At 45.0% G+C, this 22,809-nt stretch overlaps 1 protein-coding gene across 1 annotated transcript; it reads left to right on the top strand.

Annotated features, from left to right (window-relative positions):
* Positions 1-1,095: 1,095 nt before the first annotated feature.
* LOC308475152 (uncharacterized protein) lies at positions 1,096-17,923 on the top strand. Its single transcript, XM_081002108.1, has 6 exons — positions 1,096-1,165; positions 2,407-2,899; positions 3,067-3,160; positions 3,433-3,515; positions 12,071-12,197; positions 14,652-17,923. Exons 2-6 carry the CDS (start codon positions 2,498-2,500, stop codon positions 15,908-15,910), a joined length of 1,965 nt encoding a protein of 654 aa, XP_080858234.1. The 5' UTR covers positions 1,096-1,165; positions 2,407-2,497; the 3' UTR covers positions 15,911-17,923.
* The last annotated feature ends 4,886 nt before the right edge of the window (positions 17,924-22,809 follow it).

Genomic DNA, 22,809 nt, shown 5'->3' with positions numbered 1-22,809 from the left:
ACACAGTTTGCAGCACATCTGCAAAGAGAAGGACATGGGGACAGGTGAGTCCGTCCCTGAGCACCTGGCAAGGCTATTCCAAGAGTTTTCTCCTGGATTCCAAGTCCTATTACAGGGGAGGGACACCCCAGGCCTTGGGGGCTAATCCTGGCCTCCTTCAACCAGAATGTGGCTCCCCACGCTAACAAAATGCTATTAGTAACGTTACGCTATTAGCAACCCTGGAGATTCCACCTGCCTCTTTTGAAAGGAGAACACTCACCTGATCAATTTAAATAATAATAATAATAATAATAATAATAATAATAATACATTTATACCCAGCCCATCTGGCTGGGTTTCGCCTGCCACTCTGGGCAACTTCCAACAAAATATTAAAATACAATACTCCATCAAATATTAAAAGCTTCTCTAAACATAATAACAACAACCACCCATTTTCAGTCCTTTGAATTAGCAATTAAGCATTTCTGGAAAAGGGAATGGCATACTTTTGTATATTAGTATAAAAAGCATGCATAGGAAAGTATTCCTCCTTGGCAGCCCGTGCGATTGTTTCAGCAGGGCTAGAACTCAGGACCCGCTGCCTTGAGGGACATCTAAGAGGAGTTTGGCAGGGGAAAGGTCTCCCTTGGGAGGTGGTGGACTCTCCTTCCTTGGAGGTTTCTAAGCAGAGGTCGGACAGCCATCTGCCATGGATGCTTTAGCTGAGATTCCTGCATTGCTGGGGGTTGGACTAGATGACCCTGGGATCCCCTCCTATCTCTCCACTCCGGAATTCTAGGAGGAGCTTCCTTGCCTCCTGCAAAGCCCTTTTCCCTGCAAGCTCTTCCTCTGGTTTCTGGCCAAGGGAGGGAGATGCTCAGAGTCCAGCCAAGAGCCTCACCCCCAAAAGGATATCTGGGCATTGGCGTAGCCAGGGTGGCAGCTGCCCCCTTAATCCATAAAAAATAATAGAAATCTGAGGTTCTGCCAAGCGAGAGAGGGCTGAGCTGGAGGGACTCGGCTTGGCAAGGGTTAAAGGGAAGTGAGCTGCCTTCCTAGAGAGGCCAGGAAGCAAGAGGGGGCCAGGTCCTCCAGAGCCAAGGCCCCTCCCTCCGCAGCCATTTCCTTGCTTTGGGGTCTCTCCTGCAAGGGCTGCCTCGCTGTCCCCTCCTGGGATCTGGTGAGTCTCCTCTCTCTCCCCCCAGAGGGTGCAGTGGGGAGACGGGGGGGGTCCCATGTCTGCAGCAGGGGAGGATGCCTGGGGGGCCTGATCCGGGAGGGGCCAGGTCTGCCACGCTCTCCTTCCTGGAGATCAGAGGATCCCAAACTCACTTGGCCCTCCGCCCCCCCTTTCTGAAAAAAAATCTCCCTTCTTTAAAGAAAGGAGTCCCTGGGACTTTAACTCTGTGTGACATCGCTCAGCCTCCTTGCACAACAGAGGAAACATGTGCAAATGGTTTTCCAAAGCTGGACGAGGAGGTGGACTAGTCCCTCCCCCCCAAAAAAAGAACAACGGGGAGGAAGGAAGTTAAAGTGGGGAAGAAAGGCCAGGAACAAAGAGAGGGATCCCAGCCCCTAGTCTGGCTGCTGCATTGCAAACCAGTTTCCCAGTCGTCTCCCAGGGCAGCTCCCCACGGAGGCCACTGCAGCAATCCCCTCGCACCCAGAGCATGGCATCCCAGGACCACATCCTCTCTGTCCCAAAGGGATTGTTGCTGGCAAAGCAGCCGGAAATGGGCGCTGCTACTCACCGAGCCTCCAGGGACCTTGGCATGAATGGCTGTGTGTGTGTGTGTGTGTGAAGCTATCTAACATAATAATAATAATAATAATAATAATAATAATAATAATAAAAAATTACCGGCCTGAATTTCAAGGGAGATGTCTTTGGCCCCACTCACTTGGCCCTGAGGGGTTGGTCAGATATATACCTGGCCCTCAGAGCAAACAAAAAGGGACCCCACCCCAGGAGTCTGTCTGGAGAGCGGCAGAGAGTCCAAGTGCAAGAAAAGGAGACAGAAGCAGGGGAGTGGGGTGGGGGTCGGAGTGGGGGGGAGCAACTCCTGAGGACCCCCGGGTGAGGACCCCCACTAGAGCCAAGCATCCATTTTTCACAAGATACAAACAATTCTCTTGTCTGTTGGTTCTGACTTCATGCATTGACTGGAAGGCAGCAGAAAGCAGGTTGATTAATTTCCCAGAAATCCCTTCATTTGCCTCCACATTTTGCATTGCTAGAAGGCGAGAGACTTATTTCTGCTCCTCTTCCTGCTCTTTTCAAAAATATAGCTCATGGTCTGGGATGCGGTGCAGTCCAGCCCTGGTTCCCAGCAAGACTCATCCATGCTTGCTCAGGGAACCATTCCCCCCCCCCACCCCGTCCTGCAAATTCTGTAACAGAACAATGTATTTGCTTCGTAGAATTTCCTTGAGCTTTTCATTATGACAGACAGAACTTGTCAGAAGACCAAAGGATTTCTTCCGATCTCTCAAAGGCTTCCTAAGAGCACAAATGGATGAGCAAGATTCAGCTGGCCCCGAAGCAGGAAGAGGCCATGCCAGCCAAACTGGGAGCAGTGGGGGATTCTGGGAAAACCCAGTGCAGAAGATCCTGGGTGAGGAGGACACCCTCTGCTCAGAGGTGCAGAGCCAGCAGTTGAGGCAATTCTGCTGCCAGGAGGCCAAAGGACCCCAAGAGGTTTGCAGTCGACTCTACCACCTTGACCATCAGTGGCTGAAGCCAGAAAGGCACACGAAAGCTGAGATGCTGGACCTGGTGATCTTGGAGCAGTTCCTGGCTGTCCTTCCCCCGGAGATGGAGAGCTGGGTGAGGGAATGCGGAGCGGAGAGCAGTTCCCAGGCGGTGGCCCTGGCCGAAGGTTTCCTCCTGAGTCAGGCAGAGGAGAGAAAGCAGGTGAGAGAGACTTTTGTCTGGATACTCCCAAGGGGCTCCAAACAGGACAGAGAACATCCCATTATGGTCTGCTGATGGCCCATCCGTTTTCTGGGAAAGCATCCATGGAATGATATCTCACAGCCTTTCTCACCATTCTCTGTTTTGAATCCTTGTTTCTTTTTCAGGGAAAGGATCTCTTTGCAGAAATGGACCTGGATTCCTGTGAGGCAGAGAGGCCTCCGTTGGACACCAGAGAGAGGCCACTGGGTAAGGAGGAAGGTGGTTTTTCTCTGTCTGGTCTCATTCTGTTGGTTTTCCAACTCATCTGGGGGTTCTGTTCATCTTGTTTTGGAGGGAAACAGTTGGGAACAAGGGTCCACAGGAGGGGAGATGTATTTTTGCACAACTAACATATGAAATGGGCACAAACGTCCAAATGCTCTCAGCAGGTAAGGCTTTCTCAAAGGCCCATGTGTAGTTAGAGATGCCCTATTTCACCTGTGAGAGAAGCAGGCACTCCTGGCATCCTGTTTACCCTTTTTCTCTTGCAGGTGACAGAATGATGCCGGCAAGACTTCCTGATCCGTCTTTTCATGGGGGCAGAAGGGAAGCAGCGGCTGTGGAACCAGATCAGGTCAGGGGAAGCTGCCTTGTTGGACAGAGGCCGAGGGATGGAGCAGTGTCATGGACTGGTTGCGGATAGAGGAATGGTGGGAGGATACAGCTGGGGAACCAGGAAGGGAAGATGGCTTAGAGCCCAAGAAGTAGAGGTAGAAGAAGGATGGGTTGTCAGAGGGGGAAGAGGGAGAAGCCTGGGAAGAGGAGGTGTCAGAAGCTGAAGGGGTTACAGGGCTTAGCGAGCTGGGAGACACTGTGGCAGAATGTAGTGCAGAATCAGAGGCAGAAGAGGAAGGAGACGAGTGGGAGAGGAAGGTCGGGAGGCAGAGGTGAGTCAGAATAAGGAAGAGCCACAGGTGGCTCCCTCTCCTTTTGCCAGAAGCCACCCTCCCTGCTTGTCTCTCAGAGCCAGGAGACCCCATGCATTGCAGGAATCTCTGCTAGATCATCCAAGACAGATGGCCATCCAAAACAGGCTTATTTTATTTCTAGATTGATCACTGAATGCTCAGATTGGTTTCTAAGCAGTGGACAAATGAGAACAAATAGTGGCCTGGATTCACCTAACCAGCCCCATTGGCTGCAAAATGGTGCCTGCCCCCCATTCCTCCCCCTCTCCATGCCCCCATGAACCCCTGGAATTTGGCTCTAGGGCATTGGGAGGGAACTCCCCAGAACAGCTCACGAGGAGAGGAGAAAGTGGACCCTTCCATCAGGCAAACTGGAATGCTTGCGTAGGCAGAATGACTTGGAAAACACAAGGTGTAGTACCACCTATATGCACAAAGATGAATACCCATAATTAAAACTTAGAATAAAATAAGCATCTATAAATAAAATGTGCAGCAAAGCAATCCTGTTGAAACAACTCCCCTGCATGAGTGCCTGAGGGCCCCGCTCCTGCCACTCACCACCTGGCCCAGGGCAGGGCCTGAAGCCTCATAAGGACTGCTTGCTGCCCAGGAGGACTCCCCTGCGTGAGTGCTGCTGGCCAGGAGGACTCGGAGTGGCAGTGTTCTTTTAAAAATGTTTTTAAAATTTTTCTTTTTCCCATTTTGATTACTTTTTTTTGTGGGGGGTGGGATGGATGTTTGGTTGGGCTCGGGAATTTTTTTGATTTTGATGTGTTTGTAATTTTTACAGTTTTTTGTTTGTATTGTTTTATTGTGGGTTCTTTTTTTTAAGGGTTTTATTTTGTTCTTAAGGGGAGGGGTCAGGGCTGCCAGGTAGTGGGTCCCAGCCCACAAAATCCTAGGGCATGTTCCACGGGGGGGGGGGGGGATGCACTGGGACAACCGATCTCAGTGATCACGGGTAGGAGGAGGAGGTGCGCTAAGACCAGACCATGTCATTACAGAGGAGGCAGGTTTAGTCGTTTGAGGACTATCCCTGCCTCCGGGTCTGGTCCTGACTGGACGGATACTAGAATCAGCAAAGGATACCCACATGGCCTGAAGTTGCTGCTGTGCAATGCCAGGTCAATGATTCATAAAACCACTGCCATCCATGACTTGATCATGGATGAAGGACTTGAGCTGGCATGTGTAACAGAGACTTGGTTGGATGAAGCTGATGGGCCTGTCCTTGCTGCTGCTTGCCCACCAGGTTTCTCTTACACAGCAACCCAGGCCTTCTGGGCGGGGAGGGGGGGTTGCAGTGCCATGGTCAGATCACTTCCTGGTGCAACTGGACTTCTCCGCGACCCTTTCCCTCTGCAGGGAGGGGGGACCGATTCGGATGGTCCGCCCCCGCCACTTAATGGATCCAAATGGTTTCCAGAGAGTGGTAGGGGATGCTTTATCCCATGTTGATGGCCTTTCAGCTGATTCCCTGGTGGCCCGCTGGAATGTGGAGTTAACCAGGGCTATTGACTGTTTGGCTCCGAAGTGCCCTCTTCGATTGCATGGAGCCCAGACAGCCCCGTGGTTTTCCACGGATCTGAGGGCAATGAAACAATCGCTGAGATGGCTCGAGCGCTGGTGGCAGATAACTCATTCTGAAGCTGACCGGACACGGGTTAGAGCTCAATGTCGAGCCTACCAAGTGGCCACCTTTATTACATCTGCAGAAAACAGCAGCATGAGACCTTTTCAGGTGGTTCACAATATAGCGGAACCATCTGCTACACCTTCCCATACCAGTATGGGCCACATGATCTCCTGCAATGATTTTGCAAAGTTTTTTGCAGATAAAGTCGCTCAGATTCAGGACAAGGTAGACTCCACCGTGGGAGCAGGGCCAGGGCAGGAGAGTGCTAGTTTCCTGTCTAGTCAAGTTCCGTGGGATCAATTCCAATCTGTTACCTCTGAGGATGTGGACAGGCTGCTTGGACGAGTGAAACCAACCACCTGTCTCCTTGATCCTTGCCCATCCTGGCTTATAAAAGCTAGCCGGGAAGGGCTGGGCGATGGGCTTCACGGGGTCGTGAATGCTTCTCTCTGTGAGGGAGCTTTCCCAGACCCGCTGAAAGAGGCGGTTATCAAACCGCTTATTAAAAAACCATCTTTAGATGCTGCCAATATGGCTAACTATTGCCCAGTCTCAAATCTTCCATTCTTGGGCAAGGTGATTGAGCGAGTGGTTGCTGAACAACTCTAGGCACGCCTGGAAGAAGCGGACCATTTGGATCCCTTCCAGTCGGGATTCAGGCCTCATCATGGGACTGAAACTGCCTTGGTCACACTGGTCGATGATCTCCGGCGGGCTAGGGACAAAGGTGAGAGCTGTTTCCTAGTTCTGCTGGATCTCTCAGCGGCGTTTGATACCGTCGACCATAGCATCCTTCTGGACCGTCTTGAGGGGCTGGGAGGTGGGGACACTGTCATACAGTGGTTCCACTCCTTCCTCCGGGGCCGTGTTCAGAAAGTGGGGGGGGGGATGAGTGTTTAGACCCCTGGGCTCTCACTTGTGGGGTGCCTCAGGGTTCCGTCCTATCCCCCATGCTTTTCAACATCTACATGCAGCCGGTGGGAGAGATCATCAGGGGCTTTGGGCTGGGTGCTCATCAGTATGCGGATGATACCCAGCTATACCTCTCTTTCAAATTGGACCCAGTGAAGGCGGTGAAAGTCCTGTTTGAAAGTCCTGTTGGAGGATGGATGGCGGCTAACAGATTGAGGCTGAATCCTGACAAGACCGAAATACTGTTTCTGCTAAGCCCATAAACAGTAACAGTACTTCTGCAGAAATGTTATAAGGAGTTAAGCATATATAAGTATTTCAGTTTTAATGGAAAATAAGGTTAGAAAATACGTTATTTACAATATCACAGAAAATGGAGAAAGATGGAAAGGATTTGCTGAAACAATTAATAGAAGTGGAATACAAAAAGGGAGGTGAGAGGTCGAGGAAACAAGGGAATGAAAGATAGAGTATGGAAAAGAGATGATGTATGTTTTTAAAAAGTTTTTGTTTTGTTTCATTTAGGGTTAAGGTTAGGGAGTGGGGTTTGTTTAGTTTAGTTTAATGTGTTGAGTTTTGAGTTTAGGTTGTGTTTTGTATTGTCTATATATTGTATTGTATTTTTTTGTTTTGTTTTGTTTTGCTTTTCTCCTTTGTTTTTTTCCTGTTTTTCTTTCTTGGTTTTTTTTCTCTTTTTGTAATCTATAAAAGTAATAAATATGATTTATTTTTTTAAAAAGTACTGTTTTGGGGGGACAGGAGGCGGGCAGGTGTGGGGGACTCCCTGGTCCTGAATGGGGTAACTGTTTACCCTGAAGGACCAGGTGCGCAGCCTGGGAGTCATTCTGGACTCACAGATGTCCATGGAGGCAAAGGTCAATTGTGTGTCCAGGGCAGCTGTTTATCACCTCCATCTGGTACGCAGGCTGAGACCCTACCTGCCCTCAGACTGTCTCACCAGAGTGGTGCATGCTCTGGTTATCTCTCGCTTGGACTACTGCAATGCGCTCTATGTGGGGCTACCTTTGAAGGTGATCCGGAAACTACAACTAATCTAAAATGTGGCAGCTAGACTGGTGACTGGGAGCTGCCACCGAGACCATATAACACCAGTCTTGAAAGACCTACACTGGCTCCCAGTACGTTTCCAAGCACAATTCAAAGTGTTGGTGCTGACCTTTAAAGCCCTAAACGGCCTCGGTCCTCTATACCTGAAGGAGCGTCTTCACCTCCATTGTTCTGCCCAGACACTGAGGTCCAGCGCCGAGGGCCTTCTGGCGGTTCCCTCGCTGCGAGAAGCCAAGTTACAGGGAACCAGGCAGAGGGCCTTCTCGGTAGTGGCACCCACCCTATGGAACGCCCTCCCACCAGATGTCAAAGAGAAAAATAACTACCAAACTTTTAGAAGACATCTAAAGCCAGCCCTGTTTAGGGAAGCTTTTAATGTTTAATAGATTATTGTATTTTAGTGTTTTGTTGGAAGCCACCTAGAGTGGCTAGGGAAACCCAGCCATATGGGCGGGGTATAAATAATAAATTATTATTATTATTATTATTATTATTATTATTATTATTATTAACAGGAAGGAAATAACAGAGCATTGTGTTTGTTGTTGTTTAGTCGTTTAGTCGTGTCCGACTCTTCATGACCCCATGGACCAGAGCACGCCAGGCACCCCTGTCTTCCACTGCCTCCTGCAGCTTGGTCAGACTCATGTTTGTCGCTTCAAGAACACTGTACAACCACCTCGTCCTCTGTCGTCCCCTTCTCCTTGTGCCCTCCATCTTTCCCAACATCAGGGTCTTTTCCAGGGAGTCTTCTCTTCTCATGAGGTGGCCAAAGTATTGGAGCCTCAGCTTCATGATCTGTCCTTCCAGTGAGCACCAGGGCTAATTTCCTTAAGAATGGATGCGTTTGATCTTCTTGCAGTCCATGGGACTCTCAAGAGTCTCCTCCAGCACCATAATTCAAAAGCACCAATTCTTCGGCGATCAGCCTTCTTTATGGTCCAGCTTTCACTTCCATACATTACTACTGGGAAAACCATGGCTTTTGCTATACGGACCTTTGTTGGCAAGGTGATGTCTCTGCTTTTTAAGATGCTGTCTAGGTTTGCCATCGCCTTTCTCCCAAGGAGCAGGCGTCTTTTAATTTCGTGACTGCTGTCACCATCTGCAGTGATCATGGAGCCCAAGAAAGTAAAATCTCTCATTGCCTCCAATTCTTCCCCTTCTATTTGCCAGGAGGTGATGGGACCAGTGGCCATGATCTTCGTTTTTTTGATGTTGAGCTTCAGACCATATTTTGCGCTCTCCTCTTTCACCCTCATTAAAAGGTTCTTTAATTCCTCCTCACTTTCCGCCATCAAGGTTGTGTCATCTGCATATCTGAGGTTGTTGATATTTCTTCCGGCGATCTTAATTCCAGCTTGGGATTCATCCAGCTCAGCCCTTCGCATGATAAATTCTGCATATAGGTTAAATAAGCAGGGAGACAATATACAGCCTTGCCGTACTCCTTTCCCAATTTTGAACCAATCAGTTGTTCCATATCCAGTTCTAACTGTAGCTTCTTGTCACAAATAGAGATTTCTCAGGAGACAGATGAGATGATCAGGCACTCCCATTTCTTTAAGAACTTGCCATAGTTTGCTGTGGTCAACACAGTCAAAGGCTTTTGCATAGTCAATGAAGCAGAAGTAGATGTCTTTCTAGAACTCTCTAGCTTTCTCCATAATCCAGCGCATGTTTGCAATTTGGTCTCTGGTTCCTCTACCCCTTCGAAATCCAGCTTGCACTTCTGGGAGTTCTCGGTCCACATACTGCTTAAGCCTGCCTTGTAGAATTTTAAGCATAACCTTGCTAGCGTGTGAAATGAGTGCAATTGTGCGGTAGTTGGAGCATTCTTTGGCACTGCCCTTCTTTGGGATTGGGATGTAGACTGATCTTCTCCAATCCTCTGGCCACTGCTGAGTTTTCCAAACTTGCTGGCATATTGAGTGTAGCACCTTAACAGCATCATCGTTTAAAATTTTAAAGAGCTCAGCTGGAATATCTTCACTTCGACTGGCCTTGTTATTAGCAGTGCTTTCTAAGGCCCATTTGACTTCACTCTCCAGTATGTCTGGCTCAAGGTCAGCAACCACACTATCTGGGGCGTACGAGACATCCATATCTTTCTGGTATAATTCCTCTGTGTATTCTTGCCACCTCTTCTTGATGTCTTCTGCTTCTGTTAGGTCCTTTCCACTTTTGTCTTTTGTTATGAAAATCTTTGTACGAAATGTCCCTTTCATATCTCCAATTTTCTTGAACAGATCCCTGGTTTTTCCCATTCTATTGTTTTCCTCTATTTCTTTGCATTGCTTGTTTAAGAAGGCCTTCTTGTCTCTCCTTGCTATTTTTTGGAAATCTGCATTCAATTTCCTGTATCTTTCACTATCTCCCTTTGCTTTCTTGCATTTCCTTTTCATTGGGATGGTTTTAGTTGCTGCCTCCTGTATAATGTTACGAGCCTCCATCCATAGTTCTTCAGGCACTCTGTCTACCAAATCTAAATCCTTAAACCTGTTCCTCACTTCCACTGTATATTCATAAGGGATTTGACTTAGATTGTATCTTACCGGCCCAGTGGTTTTTCCTACTTTCTTCAGTTTAAGCTTGAATTTTGCTATAAGAAGCTGATGATCTGAGCCATAGTCAGCTCCAGGCCTTGTTTTTGCTGACTGTATAGAGCTTCTCCATCTTTGGCTGCAGAGAATATAATCAATCTGATTTCGATGCTGCCCATCTGGTGATGTCCATGTGTAGAGTCGTCTCTTGTGTTGTTGGAAAAGAGTGTTTATGATGACCAGCTTGTTCTCTTGGCAGAACCCTATTAGCCTTTGCCCTGCTTCATTTTGAACTCCAAAACCAAACTTGCCAGTTGTTCCTTTTATCTCTTGACTCCCTACTTTAGCATTCCAATCCCCTATAATGAGAAGAACATCCTTCTTTGGTGTCATTTCTATAAGGTGTTGTAAGTCTTCATAGAACTGGTCAATTTCAGTTTCTTCAGCACCAGTGGTTAGTGCATAAACTGTCGGGATTCAAGCCTATATCAGTAGTAACTGGTAACTCTCCAGGCACCTGGCTTGATCTCCTGTTGACCTCCCTGTCTGCATTCCCCAGCAAGATCCAGGCTAGGTCGCGATAGGCGATTCTTCTCAGCATGAGAAGAACACCCCCCCTCTTTCCTGCCCCCCCGGCAGGGGAAAGAGATAGACAGAAACGTATTTACATTCCTTTATTTCTGTCTTTGCAGCATTACAGAAAACATGACTGCTCTCTTCAAGCTCCAGCAGTCGAGAGACCAACAGATCCTATACTTCCTGTACAGGAACAAGAGGAAGAGCTCATATTACACTCTGAGCTAATTCCGGTGCACTGCCCTGTGAACTGGCTGTCCCTCTGTTTCCCACGGACAGTCCCAACATCATGTGATGTTTTCAAGCTAGCAATTTGCAGCTGCATTGCATCTATCTCATAACATAAACTTCGATTACTGTGATGTTAAAAGGCCTGCCTTGGATTTGTATCGAGATCATTCTATCATTTTTGAGATTGCATCCCAGTACAGCTTTCGCCACTCTTTTGTTGACTATGAAGGCCACGCCATTTCTTTTACGGGATTCTTGCCCACAGTAGTAGATATGATAGTCATCCGAACTGAATTCGCCCATTCCCGTCCATTTTAGTTCACTGATGCCCAAGATGTCAATATTTATTCTTGCCATCTCATTTTTTACCACATCCAACTTACCAAGGTTCATAGTTCTTACATTCCAGGTTCCTATGCAGTATTTTTCTTTACAGCATTGGACTTTCCTTTCGCTTCCAGGCATATCCGCAAGTGAGCGTCCTTTCGGCTTTGGCCCAGCCGCTTCATCAGCTCTGAATCTACTTGTACTTGTCCTCCGCTCTTCCTCAGTAGCATGTTGGACGCCTTCCGACCTGAGGGGCTCATCTTCCAGCGTCATAACTTTTATATATATATATTTTTTAAAGATATTTATTAAAGTTTCAAGAAATACAAAAAAAAAATACAGAGTACAAAAAAAGAAAAATAACGTTTTTAAAATATAACAAAAAAATAAAGAATAAAAAGAAAACATACAAAATAAAACAGTTAAAAAGACATTGATTTTCCAAACCTATCTTCCCTACACTTATTTCCCCGGACCTCCTCATACCTCCCTTTTTTGTATTCCAGTTCAGTTTGTTAGTTCAGCAAATCCTTACCATTAAACTTTTACCCAATTGTTAACCTTTTTTCATATCTCTTAAAGCATTACAGCTAAAAACCTCTTAGTTTCTATCCAACATCCTTCTAAGATTCCTTAATTTTGCAATATTTCTGTAAATAGTCTTTAAATTTCTTCCAGTGCCAGCGTCATAACTTTTATATGCCTGTTGCTTTGTCCATGGAGTTTTCTTGGCAGGGATACTGGAGTGGCTTGCCGGTTCCTGCTCCAGGTGGATCATGTTTGGTCAAAACTCTCCACTATGACCTATCCATCTTGGGTGGCCCTGCACGGCATAGCTCATAGTTTCTCTGAGTTATTCAAGAGCATTGTGTAGCAGATCATATTTCTGCTGTCTCAGAGGAGGACATATCCCTTTTTCTTTTAGGGTCCAGTGTGCTTTGAAGATGTTGCTGTTCGTTTCACGGACGAGGAGTGGGCAATGTTGGATCCTGACCAGAGAACTCTGCATAGGGACGTAATGGAGGAGAATTGTGGGATATTGGCCTCTCTTGGTAAGGCTCCCTGTGGGATCGTCATATCAGCCTGGAAATTCAAAAAATACCTCTATGTGACCAACCTTATATATTTTCACAGAGCTCAACAGCGCCCCATATAACACCTGGGAACCTAAAACCCTCACAATAAAGAGTTAATTACAGTTTTTTCTTTGAACAACCTTCCTCAAATTATTCCTTTTTCTACCAGGATTGGGCTGGTCTGAACTTCCCAGGCCATCTTAAATGTCAGCTTCAGAATTGTTAGGAAAAATAAGTAGCTTCAGGTTTTTGTTTTTGTTTTTGCTCCTGTCAGTCTTGGGTTGACCAAAGAGATGACTGGCAGCGAAGCTCAGGTGCTGCCAGCCAGAGAAGAAGCAGGCCTAGGGAGAGGAGAGTTAGCAGCGGAAGGCAGAGAGGAGGGGGAGAGCAACTGTCATCTGAGCTCTGAACAAAGGGGAGAAGAAAAAGAGAGACAGAGTGACAGACAGCTGTGTGAGAGCTACAGGAGTGAGTCAGACGCTGGAATGCAGGAAGCATTCTCTGCCAAATTTAAAGATACTGGAAGAGAAGGTGGGGGCTTCTGTGCTGGGGAAGGGGGAGGAGCTCAGTCTGGGCAACTCCATCTTGTGGGGAGGACGATGAGTAGAGGAGCTCCGTCCAAGTTTGTTGTTTTAGCAATAAATCTGAAATTATTAACAGCCAGAGTCCTCTCACGTTTGTGGGAGAGACCAAGCCATAACAAGGACTGACATTGGAGATGGAGGGGATGCCATGACTGGGCCAAACAAAATCCATCCCAGAGAAGAGCTAGGCTTATGGAATCTCAGGTAGTAGTAGCAGTGATGAGGGTGATGATGATACAGTGGTACCTCGGTTTACAAAATTAAGCTTTTCCAGAACAGGTACCACTGTAGTAATAATAATAATTTTTATTTCTACCCTGCCCATAATAATAATAATCTGATTCCATATAAAAAGAACATTAACTTTAAAATGAACAACTTCTACTAGTGGCCAAAATTGTGGAAAGCTTTTGTGAAAAGTGTATTTCTGAGGTTTGATGGCTCATAACTCCACCTTTGTGTGGAATAATGCCATAAAATTATATAGCAATGGAAAGATATTTTAATGAAGAATGTAATGCAATGACTTTTATGAAGGAGTATTTTTTAGAACAGCAGTCATAACCATTGGTAACCATTAGCTTTCACTACTGCCTTACAATGCCTTCCCATGAAGTGAACCAAGTTTTTAGTTCTGCAACTGTAAGAATGTGAAACCAAGATTGAATTATTGCCTCTGTTCATTGGGCTTTATTGCTGGGTTACTTCTGACTAACAAGTTTCTTTCAAGTATTTCATTTATGTATTTGGGGTCATTTACATTCCCATTAATGACGCAAATTCTGCCCACATCTTTTGCTGCCATACAACCCCAGATCATCACACTATCTGGGTGTTTCACGGTCGGTGTAATGCAAGTAGCATGTAAATCTTCTCTGATTCTTCTCCTCATGTATTTCATGCCATCACTACCAAGCAAGGAGATTTGGGTCTCATCACTCCAAATAACACTGTCCCATTGTTCCACTGTCCAGTTAACATGGGTTTAATCTTTTCAACCTTTGCTTGAGAGATAACAATGGCTTTTTCCTTAGAATTCTAACATTTTGACCAGTCCTTGTACTCAACTTCACATTGCATTTCGCCATGTCATCTTGTATACACCAAGATGATTTTCTTCTGTCAGGTAGGGACAGTCTCTCCATTCTTCGATCGTCACTTGCCTTTGTGCACCTCTTCCTGCCTTTACCAGTCTGATTTTGTAGTGCCTGAGTCTCCTTATACCTCTTCAAAAATATAGAAAGGCCAGCTTTGTTATGTTTCCCCCAATCTCTCTTCAAATTTCTTCATAATTGTAGCCTTGTTCACTTAATAGTACTATTTTACATCGCTTTCTGGGTGACCCGTCAACTCTTTGTGCCATTTCTATAATTTTATTGTGTTTTACAACCTCACTAAATGAAAGAACACAAAAAAAAACCAACCAACTTGATAGCAATCACATAACACATTGACAAAAGTCAACCTAAGCAAGTTGTGCTTCCTTTTTCTGGTTATTTGACTATAACATATGATAAAATATGAGTAATTGAACAAACTTGCATTCTTGATGGATTGCATTCTTGATTAAATTATCTTTCCATTGATATACAATTTTATGTTTTTCCTATAAAAGAAGTGGTGTTATGAGCTATCAAACCTCTGAAATACACTTTTTTCCAAAAGTCTTCCACAATTTTGACCACTACTATATATTAAACAAACCAACATTCAACAACTCATCAGAATCTAATAATAAATATGTTGGTTAATGACAAACAACACAGGTAATGAACACCCCCCCAACTTCCTTCAGTTCTTCTCCATTTGTTCCTGAGGCTCTAATCCCTTTTTGTCTCTATTGCAGATTGTGATGAATCGGAAATCGAGAACAAAGGTGACCACGATAAAATCCCCAGAGAGGAGAAGCCACGTAAAAATTTGGAGTGTGGAGAAAGCTGCAGTCAGAGCTCCCATTCCATTTCCCATCAACAAAATCTCATTGGAAAGAAACTCTATCAGTGCATGGAATGTGGAAAGAGCTTCAGTCGGAGCTACAATCTCACTTCCCATCAAAGAACTCATACAGAGGAGAAACCCTATCAGTGTGTGGAATGTGGAAAGAGCTTCCGTCAGAGCTCCCAACTCATCTCCCATCAAAGAATTCATACAGGGGAGAAGCCCTATCGGTGTGTGGAATGTGGAAAGAGCTTCAGTCAGAGCTCCTCTCTCACTTACCATCAAAGAATTCATACAGGAGAAAAACCCTATCAGTGTGTGGAATGTGGAAAGAGCTTCAAGAAGAGCTCCGATCTCACTTCCCATCAAAGAGTTCATACAGGGGAGAAACCCTTTCAGTGTGTGGAATGTGGAAAGAGCTTCAGTGACAGCCACAGTCTCACCTCCCATCAGAGAATTCATACAGGGGAGAAACCCTATCAGTGTGTGGAATGTGGAAAGAGCTTCAGTCACAGTCAGAATCTCACTTCCCATCAAAGAATTCATACAGGAGAAAAACCCTATCAGTGTGTGGAATGTGGAAAGAGCTTCAGTCAGAGCTCCCATCTCACTTCCCATCAAAGAACTCATAGAGGGGAGAAACCCTATCAGTGTGTGGAATGTGGAAAGAGCTTCAGTCACAGTCAGAATCTCACTTCCCATCAAAGAATTCATACAGGAGAAAAACCCTATCAGTGTGTGGAATGTGGAAAGAGCTTCAGTCACAGCCACCATCTCACTTCCCATCAAAGAATTCATACAGTGGCGAAACCCTATCAGTGTGTGGAATGTGGAAAGAGCTTTAGTCATAGCTCCTCTCTCACTTCCCATCAAAGAATCCATACAGGGGAGAAACCCTATCAGTGTGTCGAATGTGGAAGGAGCTTCAGTCATAGCTCCTCTCTCACTTCCCATCAAAGAATCCATACAGGGGAGAAACCCTATCAGTGTGTCGAATGTGGAAGGAGCTTCAGTCATAGCTCCTCTCTCACTTCCCATCAAAGAATTCATACAGGGGAGAAACCCTATCAGTGCGTGGAATGTGGAAAGAGCTTCAGTCAGAGCTCCAATCTCACTTCCCATCAAAGAGTCCATACAACGGTCGAAAAAACCATTATACAGCTTTAGGAACCAGGCAGACGCACCTTTTTAACCAGGTTTTTTGCTGATTGACATCTAATGCCCTTTTTAATAGGTGGTTTTTTTTGTTGTTGTAACCATCCTGAGGCCTTTGGGTGTAGGGAATAGGTGCCAACTCTTAAAGGCCTAGGGGTCTTTGCCCCACCCCCCAATAAAATATTTAAGGATGCCACCCCCCAGATTTGGTGTGTATTTTTCCAAACACAGCCTTTTATTCTTCTGCAGCTTGCCATACAATTTCTCTTTCAATTTGCCCTCTTAAAAAATAAAAAAAATAAACGCACAAAGGTCATGAGGAAAACAAAATACAAGAAAATACAAACGTGGACAGGTCCCATCTTTGCAGGTAAAACGGAAAAGTTGCTTTGAAGCTGGGTTTCCCAAGCTTAGGTCCCCATCAGCTCCCGAACTACAGTTTCCATCATCCCTCCCAATTGGTCCTGCTAGCTAGGGATGATGGGAATTGCAGTCCAAAAACAGCTGGAGACCCAAGTTTGCTTTAAAGGGAAAGTAGGCTGGCCCTGTGACACCCTCTGTTGGTTAATTGGAATTAACAGAGCGCAAAACTGAAGTTTGATCGGCACGTCAACCTCTAGGGAGCTTCTATGTTCTTTCTGCGCCACCTAGAGTACCCGCAGAATTGTGGCTTCTACTGGCAACACACATAGGTGAACAAATGAAAGACAAACACAAGGGGCAGGAAAAAACCTGGAAAGGGCCATACCAAATGGACATCCGGGGTGAAGAGGTCACTTTCCCCACTGCTGAACAATGCCACAGGTAGAGGAGATGGAATGCTAGAAGTGTCTCCGGGGCAAGGGGAGCTGCTGGGAAACTGAACTACGGGCTCAAAATATTACTTTTTTAAAAAGTTGTTGCCATTATAGGCATTGCCATTCAAATGGTGTGCATGCATCATGTGATTGATTGTGCACGGCGGGCCTTACCTGGCCCCCCATCAATATTTTATTCAAGTCGGCAGCACTGGGTCGGGTGGTTTCCAAATTAGATAAAGACATGAATCTCCTTCCTTTGCACATGTTCCAGCTCGTCAATATCCTCATTTATTCTTTTTAAAATTTATTTGCCCTTCATCTGAAGATTTTACATTATAAACATACAGGATGAAAGCATGGCTTTCTCAAAAACAAGTGATGCCAAAGAAATCTCTCCTTTTCTTCTTTTCTTTTTGTGGATGGAGTTACAAAGTTTGTTGATCAGGGGACTGCTGTGGAAATTGTGCATCTCGATTTCAGTAAGGCTTTTGACAAAGTCCTCTGTGATGTTTATGTGAGGAAGGTGGTAAAATGTGGGCTGAATGAGGTAACTGTTAGGTGGATTTGACTGACTGAACCGAAAGAGGACTCCTTCATGGTTCCTCCTCATCCTGGGGAAAAGTGACAAGAGGGGTGCTGCAGGGTTCTGTTCTGGGCCCGTTGTTGTTCAAGGTCTTGATAAGTGACTTGGATGAAGGAACTGAGGGGATGCTCATCACATTTGCAGACAACACCAAACAGATCATAATGGCATCCTCTCTCTTTTTCAGCAACAGACAGGGAGACAAAGGACAGCGTAAAAGCACAGCAGAGCGGAAGAGATAAGACTGACTTCCGTTCTTACACTTTCCAAGCCTAGGAAAGTAAACAGCTTCATGTTCAAAATGAACTTTCTTAAACACCCTGAAGCCTTTTTATTAGGTATCCCAAACCAAGATCTGCCAAAAAAAAAGAAAAATGGATATTATTTATGTATGCTACACCAGCGGCCAGAATCTTGATTGCACAATACTGGAAGACGGAAGACATACCATCAAAGGAATAATGGAGAGAAAAACTGATGAACTATGCAGAGTTGGCTAAGCTAACAGATAAACTATGAGAGAAGGACAAAAAGGACTTCAAAAGAGTCTGGGAACCATTTACAGTCTATTTGCAGAAACAACAAAATGGACTGGATTCACTGGCAGGGTTTGAATAAACGTTCACAACTTTATTTCAGTAACAGATACTTTAGAGAAATGAAAAAAAATCCTTACAGTGGCACCTTTAAGACCAACTAAGTTAGTTCTTGGTATGAGCTTTCGTGTGCAAGAACTAACTTAGTTGGTCTTAAAGGTGCTACTGGAAGGATTTTTTTTATTTTGACTATGGCAGACCAACACGGCTACCTATCTGTTTAGAGAAATGATTTGGGAAATTGCTTTTATATAAGAAAAGCAGGATACAACAAATAAAGCTAAATAACTCAGCAGAGGGGAAGTTGAGGGAAGTCCAGAGGAGGGGAGGGAAAACAATGGTAAATAACATGATGATTGAGATCTGTATTTTTATTTGTTATAAAATTCAATAAATATTCTTTTTTTTAAAAAAAAAAGAAAGTACAGTGGTGCCCCGCAAGACGAATGCCTCGCAAGACGGAAAACCCGCTAGACGAAAGGGTTTTCCGTTTTTGAGTTGCTTCGCAGGACGAATTTCCCTATGGGCTTGCTTCGCAAGACGAAAATGTCTTGCGAGTCTTGAGATTTTTTTTCTGCTCCCCCCCCTTTATCTAAGCCGCTAAGCCTTTAATAGCCTTTTAGCAGCTAATCCGCTAAGCCGATAAGCCTTTAATAGCCGCTAAACCGCTAATAGCGCTAATGTTAAGCCGCTAATAGGGTTGCTTCGCAAGACGAAAAAACCGCTAGACGAAGACACTCGCGGAACGGATTAATTTCGTCTTGCGAGGCACCACTGTAAATTCATCCAAGCTTTGCTCTTTGGTAGAAAAAGATGGAAGGATTGGTTTTCAGAGTTTGGAATAGAGTGTTAAGAAGTGGGAGGTGAAAGCGGTGATGTTTTGGAGCAGAGCTGGCGATATCAAGCATTTGAGTGATTATCTGGGGATTTTCATCACTTTGTCTGTTATTCAAATCAGACTTCAAATAGGCTAAAGTCCAGCCAAAGTTTAAAGCACATACAAATTCATAATTAGGTGGAATGTGCCTTGACCAAACTTTTATTACTGGCTTTTGGTGGGAAAGTTGAGTTGTTGGGTTGTCTGAATTTTGAAGTTCTGATTTATTTAAAGTTTCAGATCTATAAGCCTGCTTGCTAAGCAAAAAGAAACAGGAAAGCATATGTATCAGAAATGTCTTAGGACATCAAACTGGGAAAGTGGATTTTAAACTAACTGAAAAGGTTTTATGCCCTTGGGAATTTGGTCTCTTAAACCTTAAATCTACCCCTTCGCCTTCCTTGAGTCCCTGGTAAGAAAAGCCAATCATGGCTTTATTCAAATAGTAAGTTAGTCAGGTGATGCGACACTTCAAATGGTATAATAGATTGCTGAATCATGTACCCTGTACATGTACAGTGGCTACGTTAGTTTAAAAAAAGAAGAAAGGAAAAGAAAAAGTAGGTTTAAACCAAGAGGTGACAAAGCTATGCTCTGCACATGAAACTTGATTCAAATTTCTTTTTGTAAAATTGGGAGCCATTAAGGGAACTGCAGTAAGAAGTACCCCTTTTGTGTGTTTGTGTAAAATGGTTGGTTGCCCCAAATCTTTGCCCCAGGGCGTCCCAAAGGGGAAATAATGGTGAAGTACTGAACCATCAACAATGGAAGAAAGGTTGCCAAGGTCCAAATCTAACATGCAAGATTCTTTCCACAGGTAAATTTCAGAGTTCTCCCACTCTGAATTGTCTCTGAGTAGTTGTTTTATTTAATGGATTTTTATTGATTTTATCAGGTTTTGTTTTGTGTGCATATACCTATGCATTATAGCAGGGACTGAAGGGGGACAGTTAGGGGGAACAGTTAGGTTACCCTAAAACTGTTTGTGAATTTCCTCCCCCAGCCAGGCCTCAAAGCCTCAAGCACTTTTCAAACTGCACTTTTCAAAGTTTCTCTCTCTCTAAGGCTAAAAGCTTTTAGCTGAGCATCTTTCTATGTAACAAAGGTAGCTGAATTAGAACAAAACCTTTTCGCTTCTCAGGCCTAGCTGACCTTGTCAAACAGTACATCTAGATTGTTGCAAACTTTTCCGGGAACAGAGCCAGGGAACAAGAGAAACATTTCTATGCAATCCTGTGAAGGGGGAGAGGGAAAAAGGGGGGTTGGGAAAAAGGATAAAAACCTGCTGTAAAATGTTTTTTTCTGCGGCCTGTTTTGTGAATCCATCACACAGGTGCCTCTGCCCCCCCCCCCCCCCACGGCAGAATAAAGCTCTTTCTCTGGATTTAACCCCTTGGTGTCGATTGACCCTTTTCGTCTCTCCCCGGGTGCAACGTTTTCCTACCCATGGTTAAAAGGCCTAGAAAGGCTACAGGACGTCCAACTTCCAAGATGCTGAGATCTACTCCCAGTAATAAAAAACCTGCCAGTGATCTACCCATTGTCTTTGCCCAGAGTTGTGGAGCTTTTCTCAGGGAGCAGTGACCAGAGTTGTGGATCCACCAGTAGATGGCGATTGACCTGTTGCACATGCCTCCATTCTAGGAACAGCATCGCTGACGCAGAATTTCACAGGAAGGCCCTAAGATGATTCCCCTTTCAGACAGGATACCTGAACGTAAGCCAGCAGGGTCCTCCTCTCCGGCAGCCCCAGAACGGCCTCCGCTGTCCGGTGCTTGGACACCTCTCAGGGCAGCTTCCTGGCAGCTCTGCATCACCTGGAGCAAGAGATCTTGCTCTGGCTCCAGCAAAGGTCAGGCTGTCATGTTCCTCACAACTGAGAGTCCTGGCAGGGGGGACCAGGTCTTTGGGATCATCTCCCTCATAGCTGTCAACTTTTCCCTTTCCTTGCGAGAATCCTGTTCGGAATAAGGGAATTTCCCTTCAAAAAAGGGAAACGTTGACAGCTATGCTCTCCCTACTCTTGTTTCCTCCAATACTCACCATTGCTGGATGACGAAAGCCTGTGGCACATCTTCAAGAAGAGAAAAACAAGTAATAAATGAAATAAGAAACTGAGAAAATAAGAATCCACTGATTGCCTCACCTTGTCCTCCGTCAACTGCCACCAACTGCTCTCTCCTCTACTCGCCTCACTGCTAACCCAAAATGGCTGCCTGCAAGTCGGTGGCTTTTACCGGTCCTTGTCACCGTGGCAACCCCCCTCCCCCTGGACCTGGGCCCACCTGGCTCCACCTATTGGGAGATGATCTATAATGAAATGAAAAAAAAGTTTTAAGATAACCTTTGTTAAAAGATCAGAAGCGTTTTTATTAGGAATTTTAGGGGAGGATTTACCAAAAATTAAGAATAATCCATTCATGTATGTGACAACAGCGGCCAGAATTTTACTAGCTCAAAGATGGAAAGGCGATGAAAAACCAGCGAAAGAACACTGGCAAGAAAAGCTAACTCAGAGACTTAAAGATAAGGACAATAATGACTTTAAAAAGGATTGGGAACCTTTTAAGATTTATATACAGAAACAATGCATAGAAATGAACTCACTGGCAGGATTTGAGTGATACACTTACAATGGACAAATACAAACAGAAAATGCAGTTATGAGGTAAAAATGAGAAGGAAGAGACAAATGTTATAACCTTCATTTTAATATATAAGGAATACAAATTTATAAGCAAAAGAAACAGAGATGTTATAAACCAGGAAGGGAAGTTGGGGGAATTCGCATGGCGGGGGGTGTTAATTGAAATTGTAAAATGTAATTTGAATGTTTGATTATGTTAAAATTTCTTTAATTAAGTTATTTTTTAAAAAAAGGAAAGAAAGAAAAGCAATGGCTCCTCTTACTTAAGGGCCCCACAGACCTCATGGGACACCAGAGCAGATTCCCTTGTTGCTTTTTTGAGTCAACCAGCAATGGGGGTTGCATTTCCTTATTTCCAGGAGGGCTGTTGCTGAAGCACATGACATGCTCTTCACACTTAGTTATCTATTAGGAACACAGGCACAAATTATTGTATGTGTGTTTGTATTTGCAAACTACCCCAGTCTCTGAGCGGTGAGATTCCAGGGGTCCCAGGCGCTTTCCCATCTTCGGTTTCCTTGGAACAAAAGTCAGCGGAGACTGTGGCGTCTTTACGAGATCTAGTTTTATTTACTCACATACACAACCTGAGTGTAGGACGGAGGAGCTCACAGCATCAACACCCGAACAGATCTTGCTTCTCTATTAGTCGCAGCTTTGGATCCGGCACAGAGCAAGCTGGTTTCGGGGTTTCCCACAACTCTCTCTGGGTCTTGCTTTCCTACCTAGCAGCCAGGTGAGATGGGAGGGGGGAGGACAGCCCCCCCATTAGCTGCAGCTCTTGCAACCCAGCTCCTTCGTTGGGGATGCTGAGGAGGACACTCTATGGCCAGGAAAGGCCCTTGTCTTGCCAAGAAACTTGTCTGTGGGAATCGTGCATCCATAATGCTATGGAAAGGGTGAATGTCTTCTAGAATTCTCTGGTGTCACCAGAAGAGGAAGCCGTTCTTTTCAGTTAGGTCTGTTATCAACTGCAGAGGATGAGTAGCCTTGGGAGCCTCTTGGGGAGATGGAAGTATTTAGAAAGGAGAACACTCACCTAATCAATTTTAATAATAATAATAATAATAATAATAATATTTATACCGCGCACATCTGGCTGGGTTCCCCAGCCACTCTGGGCGGCTTCCAACAAAATATTAAAATACAATAGTCCATCAAATATCAAAAGCTTCCCTAAACATAAAAATAACAACAATCCATTTTCAGTCCATTGAATTAGCAATTGAGCATTTCTGGAAAGGGAAATGGCATACTTTTGTATATTAGTATAAAAAGCATGCATAAGAAAGTATTACTCATTTATGATGAGAATAGGATTTATTTATTTTGAACTTCGCTTGGTTCCTCCTTGGCAGCCAGTGCGATTGTTTCAGCAGGGCTAGAACTCAGGACTGCTGCCTTGAGG

Source organism: Podarcis pityusensis (genome assembly GCF_964106645.2).
Source record: "Podarcis pityusensis genome assembly, chromosome: 4".
Taxonomy (NCBI): Eukaryota; Metazoa; Chordata; class Lepidosauria; order Squamata; family Lacertidae; genus Podarcis; species Podarcis pityusensis.
This window is presented reverse-complemented; position numbering and strand designations above follow the sequence as displayed.